The sequence below is a fragment of the Mustela putorius genome, unplaced genomic scaffold (genome assembly GCF_011764305.1).
Source record: "Mustela putorius furo isolate JIRA1106 unplaced genomic scaffold, ASM1176430v1.1 tig00003987_pilon_pilon_pilon, whole genome shotgun sequence".
In the NCBI taxonomy this organism is placed as follows: domain Eukaryota; kingdom Metazoa; phylum Chordata; class Mammalia; order Carnivora; family Mustelidae; genus Mustela; species Mustela putorius.
The window spans coordinates 713,072-726,533 of NW_025422126.1; the positions used below are offsets into that span (position 1 = coordinate 713,072).

Consider the following 13,462-nt stretch of genomic DNA (forward strand, 5'->3'; position numbering starts at 1 on the left):
ACATAAAGCAAATGGCAGAAGCCTTTTTAGGCACTATGGATTAAAAGACTACAGAATGGTGAAATCTTTGCAGTATTTTGGAGTACAACCAAGCTTACTGCCTCTCTTTTCTGTTTTCATACTGAAAATATGAACATTTTACTTGATTTACTCAGACCTACTTTTGTTGGACATGAGATTATCTGTAAATTCTTGTGGTTTAAAAATCCTAGACTTTTGCCTTATCCCTGCAGCCACCTGTCATCTCCCAGAGTCTGTTTTAGAGTGGAGTTGGGTTTTCATTAATGAGAAGCTAATTCCCAAAGTCTCAAACCCTGCTGTGTAAACTGTGGGCTCAGAGCAGACAACCCAGAGATCCTGCTCAGACTTTTATCTTTTATTGGTTCCCTCACCTTCCCTTAGATTCTTTTCCTGACACTTCCTCTAACCCACCTCCATAAAAAAAAAAAAAATAAATCTCCTAACCTTTGTCTATTATCCTTCTTTTTTGGATAGTTCAAATTTATAATCCATTCTTCTGTTTGTTCTATTTGAAGGGCTTCCCATGGCTCCATTCTCAATACATAGTTTTTAGGAGAATGCCTTGCACATAATTTGTGTTCTTTTCTAGTTACTGAATGATTGGTTTGACTACACATACAAATTTATTTTCTCACTATCTTACATGCCTGATTTTGAGCAGGTTCTCAAATCATCAAAGCACATAGATTGATTGGTACTAAGTTGCTGACTGATTCTGAATACATAGTTGTATGTCCCCAGCACATAGAAACACCATGAGGGCTGTTATAAGAGATATGGAGAGAAAAACTACTCTATCATCAGTTCAGGGAGTTGAATGCCTATTGCAGTCTGTGTGCTTTTCCAGGTGCTGAAGATACACAGCTATTCAAATAGCTATCCTAATCTAAAAGCACACACATGGGCCATGCTCCATCCAAGATTGATTTTGAGTTGGTCTATTAGTCCTGGATGACAGTGATTATTCTCCAGAAAGTGTTTGAACCTTTGATAATTAAAGAGCTACCCCTTCTCAGTCTTTTGGGAGAGATTCTATCCTTGTCACTGATCTGGGCTTCTAGAGGAAAAGACCATGCAGGAAATCACAAGGTTAGAATGGAGGTCAGAGAGGCTATAGGTGGAAACATGGAGAGAGCAAGAATTAGAGCTGTGCAATTCATTCCTGAGTCTACACGCATCATCTGGTTTGTTCCCGTTAAGTCTTCTTTGCTTCACATGTTCCAGAATCTGTCCTTGGCCTTATTTTATACATCTGAGAAGGTAATCCTTAAAGAAGCCAAGTTTTAGAGATTTTGGAAAGACTTAAAGACCCATGGTGATTCTCCATATCCTTGACAGAGAATGCTATCATGTTCTCCTGCCCAAAATCCAGCTCCCTATTTCCTGCCCTCTCTACCCGGATACCTGCAGTGAGCCATCAGAGAAAAGATTCAGTATTTACCCTCACTGACCTGAATTTTGTTTCTCTTTCATTCTTCATTCCACAGGCATGAATCTGGAGTCCTTAGCTTTATGAAGAACTCCGTTATGATGACATTTTTTTTCATAGTCTGCACAAAATCTTGGCAGGTAAGAACATTTATTTCAGAAACTCATTTCTGCGGTCCATTCTGGATTTGGGGCACTCATTGTCTCTTCCTCTCTGTGCCCCTCAATCCCTTCATTTGTCCCTCCTTTCATCTTTTTTTTTTTTTTTTTTTTAACTTACTTGAATGCTTGACTTTGGAGATCTGGGACTTTGAACAGCAGTCCCCAAGGTCTCTGTCTCTGTAGGGGAAAAAAAAAAAAAGGTTTAAATAAAAGCTCCGTTGCTAGGAGAGTGATTAGTTGTTTATATGTATCAGCATATGGAAGGAAAAGTAGCCTAGCTAGGAATGTGGACTGAAACTGAGTTATTGAGAACTCCCTACTTATCTGTGGGTACTCCCAATCCTTATCCCTAAAATGAGGAATGTGTGCAAATTATCACTTTGCTAAAGAGTTCTCCCCAACCCATTATCTTTCCCCTAGTCTCAAAGTCTGGCTGAAGCCAATGGACACTGTCTCACAGAAGGGAGGTCCCCAGTCCAGTCCTTGATTTCCTCTTTTCCCCCTGTCTTGTCCTCCATTCCCATGTTCTTCTTAAGAAGACAGAGCAAGGATGGCAGTCACAGAATAATTTTCTTAGCCGAAATTCATGATATCACTGTATTCCCTACAGTCACTCTCTACCCAGAATCTTATACTTTCACCTGATAACAGTATTTCCTGTCACTGGGTGGGTTCTCCAGAAATAGATATGAAGATCAAGTTTGGGGTGAAAGTCATTTACTAGAGGTTAGACTTTTGAAAGAAAGGAGGGAACAGAGCTTGGCAAAGGAAGAACTCAAACTTAGATACAGGTGGACAAATCCTCAGCCAACACAGCAGAAAGCTGTGGAGCAGCTTTTTATTACCCAACAGTATTACCACTTGTTGGAGTTGAAAAGACTAGAATTTTAAGACCTCTCCTCACCTAAGAAGGAAGGTTATGTCCTTGAGCTATAGTACCCTGCAGCTGAGAGAGACCCTGCAGAAGCTGAGTTCCAGGCTGTCTTTTGACCACACTCCCAGAACTGGGCAGCAAATCTTTCCTGGAAGGGGAATCTGGCCTTCAGATCACGAGGTTTAGAATAATTTCCTTATACCCTATATTTGGAGGATATTTTGCAAAAATTTTCAGATTTACATCTCCTAATCTAATCACTGTTCCCATCACTCCCACCAACTGACCGATGGATAGTTGGAGAATATTATCCAGCATTCAAGGAATATCTCCTGTGTTTCACTAGTTCCCATCAGCACAGATGGTTTCCTAAATTCTACGGGAGCATACACTTGAGTGTTTCAATACAAGTTCAATAAGCAAACAAACAAAACATACATTATATTTTAAGGGTCTTTGTTTACTTAATTTTTTATTTTAAAATAAATATAGATTCATAAATTGCAAAAATATATAAAAGAAGATCCTATGGATCTTTCATCCAGTTTTTTCCAGTGGTAACATCTAGCATAACTACAGTACAATATCAAACCCAGAAAATGGACATTGGTCAATGGTGACTTAAATATCACCAGTTTTACATACATACATTTGTATGTGGATAGCTTTATGCAGTTGCATCACGTGTAGGTTCTTATAAATACGATCATAGCCAAAGGACAAAACCAGTTCATCTCCATAAGGCTACCTAACGTTGCTCATTTATAAACCTTCTCACCTCCCTTCCTTTCCCCTTCCACTTGTTCTTAACCTTTAAGATCTACTTATCTAAGCTCCATATCTAAAATTTTGTTATTTCAAGAAAGTTACGTAAATAGAATTATTGGCTGGCTGGATTCCTCCCTTCCTCTCTTCCTCTCTTCCTCCCTCCCTTCCTTCCTTCCTCTTTCTTTTTTCTTTCCTCAGCAAAATCTTCTTAAAAGTGTCGATTTGTTGCATGTATCAATCCTTTGTCTTCTTTCTTTGCTGAGCAGCAATTCATTGTATGAATTGTTTGTTTAAGTATTTGATGATTGGAGAACATTTATGTTGTTTGGCATTTTAGGCAATTATTTTAAAAAGCTGCTATAAATATTTGCATACAAGTTTTCGTATCAACATATATTTTCATTTTTTTCCTGGGATAAAACCCCAAAAGTACAATTGGTAGGCCATAAGACAAGTGCATGATTAGTTTTATAAGAAAATGCCAAGACTTTGCCAGAGTGGCTGCCTCTTTCTTTTCCCACCAGTAATGCAAGAATGATCTAGATCCTCTGCATCCTTGACAGCATTTGGTGCTATTTTTCATTCAGGTTATTCTATAACGTTATAGCAATATCTGATTGTGGTTTTAATTTACATTTTCCAAATGATTAATAATCTTGACATATTTTCATGAATTTATATGCCATTTGTGCATTCTCTTCACTGAGATGTTTGTTCATCCCTTTTGCTTATTGTCTAATTTTATTGTTTGATCTTTTTAAATATATTTTGCAGTTTTGAGAGTTCTTTACATTTTCCATATACGAATCTGTTGTCAGATATGTTGTTACAAATATTTTCTCCCAGTTTGTAGTTCATCTTTCCATTCTCTTAACAGTGTTATTCCATGTCAAGCATAACTCTTCACTTTGCCTTAGGCCCCAAAGATTTTCTCTTGTCTTGTACAAGTTTTAGAGTTTCATACTTTACATTTAAGCTAATGGTCCATATCCATTTTGAGTTAACTTTGTACAAACTGGAAGTATTTCTTCCTCCACCCCTCCCCCAGAGATGGCTAATTACTCCAACACTATTCATAGAAGGGGCTATCATTCCTTCATTGAATTACTTTTGTAAGTTTGTAAAAAAAATAATTCTAAAGTGTCATTGGAATTTTGATAGGGATTCCATTGAATCTACAATGTCTTTGGGTTTTATGGACTTTTTTTTTTAAAGATTTTATTTATTTAGTTGACAGAGAGAGACACAGCGAGAGAGGGAACGCAAACAGGAGTGTGGGAGAAGCAGACTCTCCAATAAGCAGGGAACCCAATGCAGGGCTCGATCCCAGGACCCTAGGATCAGGACCTGAGCCAAAGGCAGACGCTTAATGACTGAGCCACCCAGGTGCCCCTTTATGGACATTTAAACAAAATTAATTATTTCTATCCATGAACATGAAATATCTTTTCATTTATCTGTGTCTTCTTTAATTTATTTCATCAGTGTCTTATAATTTTCAGTGTATGGATCTTCTACCTCCTTGGTTAAATTTATTCCCAAGTATTTAATGGTTCTGTATGCGATTGTGAGTGTAATATAAATTGTTTTTTCTCTCTTTCTCTCATTTTTTTCAGATAGTTCATTGTATAGTGCAGAAATGAACATTTTTTTTAAAGATTTTTATTGATTTGACAGACAGATCACAAGTAGGCAGAGAGGCAGGCAGAGAGAGAGAGGAGGAGGAGGCAGGCTCCCTGTTGAGCAGAGAGCCTGATGTGAGGCTCCATCCCAGGACCCTGGGACCATGACCTGAGCCGAAGGCAGAGGCCTTAACCACTGAGCCACCCAGGCACCCCCAGAAATGAACATTTTTATATGCTGATTTTGTAATCTGAAACTTAGTTGAATTTGCTTACTATTATTATTTTTTTTAATTTTAGTTATCTATTTGATAAAGTGAGCGAGAGACAGCAGAAGCCAAGGGGAGGGGTACCTGGGTGGCTAAGTCATTAAGCATCTGTCTTTGGCTCAGGTCATGATCTCAGGGTCCTGGGGTGCAGCCCTGCATCAGGTTCCCTGGTCTGCAGGAAGCCTGCTTCTCCCTCTCCTACTCCCCCTGCTTGTGTTCCCTCTCTCACTGTGTATCCTCTCTGTCAAATAAATTAAAAACAAACAAACAAACAAACAAATAAACAACAACAACAAAAAACCCACCAAAAACAAAGGGTGATGCAGAGGGAGAAGCAGACTCCCTGATGAGCAGGAAGCCAGGTGTGAGGCTCAATCCCAGGACCATGACCTGAGCTGAAGGCAGATGCTCAATTGGCTCAGTCACCCAGGCACCCCAAATTTGTTTATTATTTCTAATGGTTTTTCTGTGGATATTTAGGATTATTGCTATATAAGATCAAATCATCTGCAAATAGAGATAATTTTATCTTTTCCTTTCCAAAATGGGTGTTATTTATTTATTGCCTAATTCCTCATGTGGAGCCACTAAAATTTCCAGATAGCCAAAGCAATCCCAAGAAAGAAGAATAAAACTTGAAGTATCACACTTAACTGATTTCAAACTTTATTACAAAACGAGGACAATCAAAAGAGTATGGTACTGACATAAAAACAGAAAAACAGACCAATAGAACAGAATTAAAAACCAAGAAATAAACTCACACATATACGGTAAAATAATATTTGACAAGGGAGTCAAGAATATTCAATGGGGAAATTCTTCTCAATAAATGGTATTGGGAATAATGGATATTCACATGCAAAATAATGAAATTAAACCTCCATCTTACACTACCCATGCAAAGTAACTCAAAATGAATTGAAGACTTAAATGTAAGACCTGAAAGCCTAAAACTGCTGAATAAAAACATAGGAGAAAAACTCCTTGACATTTAACTTAATGAGAAGTTTTGGTTATGATACCAGAAAAGCAAGTAACAAAAGCAAAATTAAACTGGTGGTACTACATCAAACAAAATGCTTCTGCCTGGCAAAAGAAACAATCAACAAAATGAGATATCTTACACCTGTTAGAATGTTTATCATTAAAGAGACAAGAGATAATAGAGGTAAGTGAGGATCTGGAGAAAAGGGAACCCTTGTGCGCTGTTGGTAGAAATGTAAATTGGTATAGCCACTATGGAAAACACTATGGAGGTTCCTCAAAAAATTAAAAAAAAATGGAACTACCATATTATTCAGCAGTTAGCTTCTGGGTACATAGCTGAAGGAAGTGAAATCACTATCTCAAAGAAATAGCCATATTTCCAAGTACATTGTAACATGATATACAGTAACTAAGACATGGAAACAACCTACATATGTAACAACAGATGAATAGATAAGGAAAATGTGAATATCAGGGTTTCTTTATCTATATCTGTATAGACATATAATGGGGTATTATTTAGTCATAAGAAAAGAAGGAAATCGTGTCTTTGTGCTAAGATGAATGAATTTGAAGGCACTCTGTTATGTGAAATTATGCTAAGGTCAAATAAAGAAAGAAAAATATTGTATGATCTCACTTATACGTGGAATCTAAAAAACAAAACAAAACAAAAACCCAACTCACAAATAAAGTAGAATAGTGGCTGACAAGGGCTGGGAGTTGGGGGAAATGGGCAAATGTCGATCAGAGGGTACACAGTATAGTAACTACAGGTAATAGTAAGGGGTTATGTTCTTGAAAATTGCTAATAGAGCAAATCTTAAATGTTCCATTACACACACACACACACAAGTGGTAATTATGTGAGGTGATGGAGGTGTTTATTAACCTTATTGTGTTAATCATTTTACAATATATATGTGAACAAAGTCCTCACCTTATATACCTTAAAACTTATGCCACATATTATGTCAGTTATAGCTCCATAAAGTTGGGGGAGTTTTTAAAAAAGTAAAAGTGAAAAGAAAATTTTAAAAATCAATTAGGCATATCTATGTCAGTCTATTTTATTTCTGGGTTTCCTATAATGTTCCATTTTTCTATATGTCTGTCCCTCCATCAATACCACACAGCCTTGATTATTACTATAGTTGTACAATAACTCTTAACATTGAATACAGTTATTCTTCCCATCTTATTATTTTTCAAAATTGTTTCAGTTGTTTAGCTCTTTTGTCTTCCACATACATTTTATAATAAGCCTATCTATGTCTATAAGAAACTAAGCTGGGATTGACAGGAATTGTATTAAACCTATGGATTGATTTGAGGAAAATTGACCTGTTTACTGTATTGAATCTTCTGATCCATGAACACAGTATGTCTCTCTTTTTACATAGGTCTTCATAGATATTGTTCATCAGAATTTTACAACTTTTATCATCCAGTCCTGTATAAATTTTATTAAGTTTATACCTAAATACACATTCATTATTAAAGAGGTTATATAACTTTCTCATGTCTACATGGCAAGTGTACTGGTTTTCTAGAGCTGCCATAACCAAGTACCACCAACTGCATGGCTTAACAAGCAGAAATTTACTGTCTCATAGTTTTGGAAGCTAGGTGTCCTGGATCAAGGCGCTAGCATTGTTGATTTCTTCTGAGGCCTCTCTCTTGGCTTGTAATTGGCCATCTTCTCCCCATGTCTTCACATGGCTTTTCTCCTGTGCACACTGATATCTCTCTATGTGCCCAAATTTCCTTTTCCTCTAAGGACACTAGTTAGATTAAGGCCCATTGTGATAGCCTCATTATAACTTAATCACCTCCTTAATAAGCCGTATCTCCTAATGCAGTCACATTCTGAGGTACTGAGAGTTGGGAAAGACTTCAACATATGAATATTTTGAGGTTGACAAAATTCACCCTATAATTAGTAACAGTTGATGATTCTAAGAGTAATCATTTGCATCTCTGATTTGCATTAAACATTAATTCTAACAAAGTATAGTAGAAACCCAAACAGATCTTCAGGGATAGGAAATTTTTTCATGGGTACTATATGTTTATTTTCCTTTAAAACCAGTAACAGGAAACATGCCATGGTCGAAGGAGAAACTGCAGATATTATCATCTGTGGGACTGAAGTGATGAGATGTGCTTGGCTGAACCACTGTTTCATAAATATGTTCATGTCATTTTCAGGAAGACAAAAATTCTGGTGAGGTGAAGTCAATAAAGGAATGATGAAGACTACAGAGAATAGATTCATGTTGATTACTAGGGAAGGCTGACTGGCTTTCACCATGTTGACTCCAGTCCATCTAACTTTCCATTCTCAAGCTAGCTTTGAGATAAATCAAGTAGAAAATATAATTAGCATCCAGAAGACTTAGAGGCACCTGAGTGGCTTAGTCAGTTTAGCATCTGACTCTTGATTTTAGGCTCAGGTCATAATTTCAGAGTTGCAGGGATTTAGCCCTGTGTTGGGCTCTATGCTCAGCATAGTCTGCTTAAGATTCTGTTTCTTCCCCATCCCCTGCTCCTCCTCCTGCTCTCACACTCACTCCCTCTCTCTCAAATCAATAAATAAATCTTAAAAAAAAAAAAAAAGAGAGAGAGAGAGAATTCAAAAGTCTTAGTTAAAAAGATGCATTTAGTTTCCTCTTGGGAAAGAGTTGACCCTTGAAGTAGATGTGGAAGATAAATGGTCTCCCATAGGAGATAACAAGTTCTACCGGGGACATAAAGATAAGCCCTCTGATTTCTTGCACAGGAAACTGCCACCTGAGGCTCTATTAATTCCTTACCTTATTTGGAGAAGATGTTTTAAAACCTTGGGGAGATTAGTTAAATGTTCCCTCTCCTTCATAGGAGGAATTAAGACAGAGAAACTGTTTCTTAAGATCTGCAGTTGGCTGGAAAAGAAAAAAACTCTGGGGAGGTGCTTTCTTTGCTGACTGCATCTCTTAGCTGACTTTAAGAAGGAGCCATCTGATCTGAGTCCTCAGGCAGAACTCAAGAACCCTGCTCCTTATCCCTAACATACAAGAAATGGTGCATGTGAGTATGGGGAAACACATAGTATATACAGGAAAAGGGTACTAGGACACTCCTCAAAGTTGTCTAAAGAGAAGACAGGGGAAAGAAGGGAAGGATCTGTATAGCTCTTGGTTCTCTATGAGTGCACAAATCTCAGTCTGAACTTGGTAGCACTTGGAAAGAGATTCAGGCATGAGTACATCAGACTTGCCATGCTCAGTGGTATGAATATGGTTGACCCTCTCACATGTCTCCTGTCCTTTCTAGGGGATGAACATAGAGGCATCTTTTATTCTACAAGATATTTAAATGAAGCAGGGAATTGTTATAGCTTTAAAAGGTAGAAGATTACCTGAATTTCAACAAACTCAACTATATATTTTTTCTTAGATCTATTCTAAATCTTCAAAACCTCTTTCCTTCCCTATGGTCTTTCCTCAGCCTTTGAATCTTTTCTTAATGTCTTTCTTAGAAACTCTTAGAAGCTCTTAGCTGAAGGCATGTGAATTTCTGACAGCATGGAGTATAAGGTAGATCTGAATGGAATTCTTAGAAATAGAGAAGACGATACTGAGATGAATTTATTGGCAAAGTAGAATGGATCCCCTCGACTTTGAATAGATTTCTCTATCATGATTTATTACTGTGTTACATATTCTTTTATAAGGTGAATTCTTCACAAAATTGCTGTTTAAAAGTCAGAGAAGTAGGGAGAATGAAGCTGTATTTATTTTATTTATTATTATTATTTTTTATTATGTTATGTTAGTCACCGTGCAGTATGTCATTATGAAGCTATATTTAGAACACATAAAGAAGAGAATAGCTATGTGGGGTTAATAAACAATAGTCACCATATTTTCAATAAACACTAAATTTATATATCTTAATCCTGAAGACAGAATATGGACAATGAGAAATGATTCTACTAATTCTCTATCACTTAGTGTCGGCCCAAAAGGGCTGAATCACTGCCTCATGCCCAGTTGTCTGGCACCTTTCCACTGTTAGAAACTTGGAGTTTAATCTCATCTACACAGGTACATGGTTTTCTTTGAGAGTATCTTAGGTGTGGTGGCTTCCATGGGCAAAATTACTTCAAAGAAGAATAACTAAATGAGAATACCTTTTTTTTTTTTTCTTAATTTAGGAGATAAAAACAGCTCGAATATACACTGCTATGGTATGTAACAAGAAAAATATAGGATATCTATTTGCTTCAAGTCATCCGTATTTACTGATAACTCTTGATTTCCTCGTGATTACAAATATATCTTTCAAACTTCCCCTTTTGAGTAAATGACCTCACCATTGTCCCATTTGCTCAAGCCAGAAATCACACACACAAAGAAATAATCTAATCTCATTTTGTTTTTCCCTCATTCCCATTTCCAATATATCAGCAAAACTTGGTAATAGCTAAAAAATACATCTTTATCAGTTTACATTTTCTTTATTTTCACTGCCCTCGTAGTCAAAATCAGCATTCTCAGCTGTATTATTTTGATGGCTCTAACTACTTATCCTTTCTTTGATCTTGCTTGATTATCTATTCTTCACAAAGCAATCCAAGTGATAAATTAAAAATGCAAATTTCAGTATGTCACTAGGCCCTCCTCCATTGTGATTTTTAAATTCTCCAATGTGTTTTCATCACATTTGCAGTAAAACAAAGTTCCAGTGTTATCTATAAGGCCCTGTGAGACCAGACCACTTCCTGGGTCCCTGATGGTACCTATTGTCTCTCTCTCTCTTGTTTGCTCACCAAGCTCCAGACATGCTAATTTCCCCCTCTAAATGGAACAGTCTTCCTCCAGATCTTCATGTGGCTAGCTCTCTTTGTTATTCAGGTCTCAGCTCAAATGTCACTTCTTCAGAGATGCAGTTCCAGATCATCCAAATTACTAAAATGTATGTAATATCATCCCCAACAATCTCTATTAAATAGTGCTATTTTATTTTCAAATTGTACTTCTATCTATCTAAATGTTTCTTATTTATTTTCTAACTTAATTTATGGCTTATAGGATCAGTGACTGTTTTATTAGCATTTAATTCCAGTATTTAAAATGTCATGCTTATCACACAGTGGATGCTTAAAAAAATATAGGGTGAAGTAATATATATGTATATATATAATTGTATAAATGCATATGTGTGTATGTACATATAGCTATATGTACATGTATGCATGTACATGTATTTACATATAATTGATGTATATATATAATGGGTTTATGTATATACATAACATCGGTACTTTACTAGGTGCTGAGCAAGGCAAATAAAACACAGTTTCTATATTCACGTAGTCCATAATCTAGTGGCAGAAGAGATGTTGAGACCTTCATAAAGGACATACCTCTTTTCTCTACTAACGGAACTCTGTAAGCAGCAATAGGGCTCTCATTTATTATTGCTTAAGACAGGTTCAGAAGTGCAAACCTGGATATAAAAAGAAGGAGATCAAGAGGTTGTATGTTTAAATACAAATGGAGAACTTGAAAAGGGAGAAATCAGGTTCAAGGGAGTTATGATAATGGGTCTACAGAAAAGTAATAAGAAAGAGAAAGAAATTACATGGAAATAAGTTAAATTTTATCAAACTGAAGGATAAAGCCAATCATGAGTCATCTCCTTGGCTGGTCTAAGCATTTATTCCAGCTCAAGGGTCTATAATTATCTAACTTCCAATTAGTCCAGGCTATTGTAATGAATTGTGAGTAGCTCTGTAAGGACTGGGAGGAGGCTATTAAGCACATAATGTTTGTCTTCCCAAAACTAATCGATGAAGTAGGGAGGCAAAGTACCTCTGCCTCCTATCTGTCTGTTCCTTAGCAATGGTCATTAGTGGTACAGCTTTTCTTTCCATATCCTTTTTCTCTTAGACTCCTGGGACTCTTGTTGACAATTCAGAGAAGCCCTGCATATGCAGGATATGTGAATTAGAAATCACTGTGAAGGCAAGTATAGTTAGGTCGGGGTTGAGTTCCTTGAAATTCTTCAAGTATGGATTCTTCTGCATCATTGATGGAAATGGTTTCTAAGTGTAATGTGTATCAGAAAATTCTTGGGGAGCTTATCAGCATGAAGATGACCATACGACATCAAGGATTTAATTAACAAGGTAAAGGATGGTCCCTGGAATATGCAATTAAGAACACAGAAGATATAAGTTGTCTTAAGAATATGTTTTGAGAAGCAATGGCTTATACTAATGTCATTATTACCTTTAAGAGAGAATTCTGAGATGATACAATTGGAGTGATATCTTGAAAGTGGAGTTTCATTTCTGTGATTATAATTGAGAAAAAAGGACACCTTTTCTGGATGGACCCAACATGTGGCCCAACAGTAGTTCCAGTTCCTTTCTGTTGACTGGTTTTCCAGGCTTGGAGGCAGTTCACCACTGGATTTCCACACCCTTCTTTTTCATCTACATCTTTATCCTTCTAGGCAACAGCACCCTCCTTCTTCTTATTAAGGAGGACCACAACCTTCATGAGCCTATGTACTATTTCCTGGCCATGCTGGCAGCCACAGACCTAGGGTTGACATTGACCACAATGCCCACGGTGCTGAGAGTCCTCTGGTTGGATCACAGGGAGATTGGAAAAGTGGCCTGTTTTTCTCAAGCCTACTTTATACACTCACTTGCCTTTGTAGAGTCTGGTGTTTTGCTTGCTATGGCCTATGATCGTTTTATAGCCATTTGCAACCCCCTTAGATATACTTCTATACTCACTAATAATCAAGTGCTGAAAATTGGGCTGGGAGTTCTGATGAGGGGGTTTGTATCTGTTATCCCTCCAATTTTACCCCTATACTTTTTCCCCTATTGCCATTCCCATGTCCTCTCCCATGCATTCTGCCTTCACCAGGATGTCATCAAACTGGCCTGTGCTGATACCACCTTCAATCGCCTGTATCCAGTTGTGCTTGTAGTCCTTATATTTGTGCTGGATTCTCTGATTATCCTCATCTCCTATGTGTTGATACTCAAGAGTGTCCTGAGGATTGCCTCCAAAGTGGAGAGGGCCAAGACCCTTAATACCTGTGTCTCCCATATCTGCTGTGTCTTGGTTTTCTATGTCACAGTGATTGGATTGTCTCTGATTCATCGGTTTGGGAAGCAGGTCCCACATATTGTCCACCTCACTATGAGCTACATATATTTTCTTTTCCCTCCACTAATGAATCCTATCATCTATAGTGTCAAAACCAAGCAGATTCAGAGTGGCATTCTTCACCTTTTTACTACACATAGAGTTGAAGCATGA

At 37.2% G+C, this 13,462-nt stretch overlaps 1 protein-coding gene across 1 annotated transcript; it reads left to right on the plus strand.

Annotated features, from left to right (window-relative positions):
- Positions 1-12,523: 12,523 nt before the first annotated feature.
- Positions 12,524-13,462, plus strand: LOC101671234 (olfactory receptor 51B5). Its single transcript, XM_004779063.1, has one exon. The coding sequence runs from the start codon at positions 12,524-12,526 to the stop codon at positions 13,460-13,462; it is 939 nt and encodes a 312-aa protein (XP_004779120.1).

Bases quoted from the DNA above. Each gene is read 5' to 3' on its own strand.
- LOC101671234 (XM_004779063.1), top strand. From the start codon at position 12,524: ATGTGGCCCAACAGTAGTTCCAGTTCCTTTCTGTTGACTGGTTTTCCA.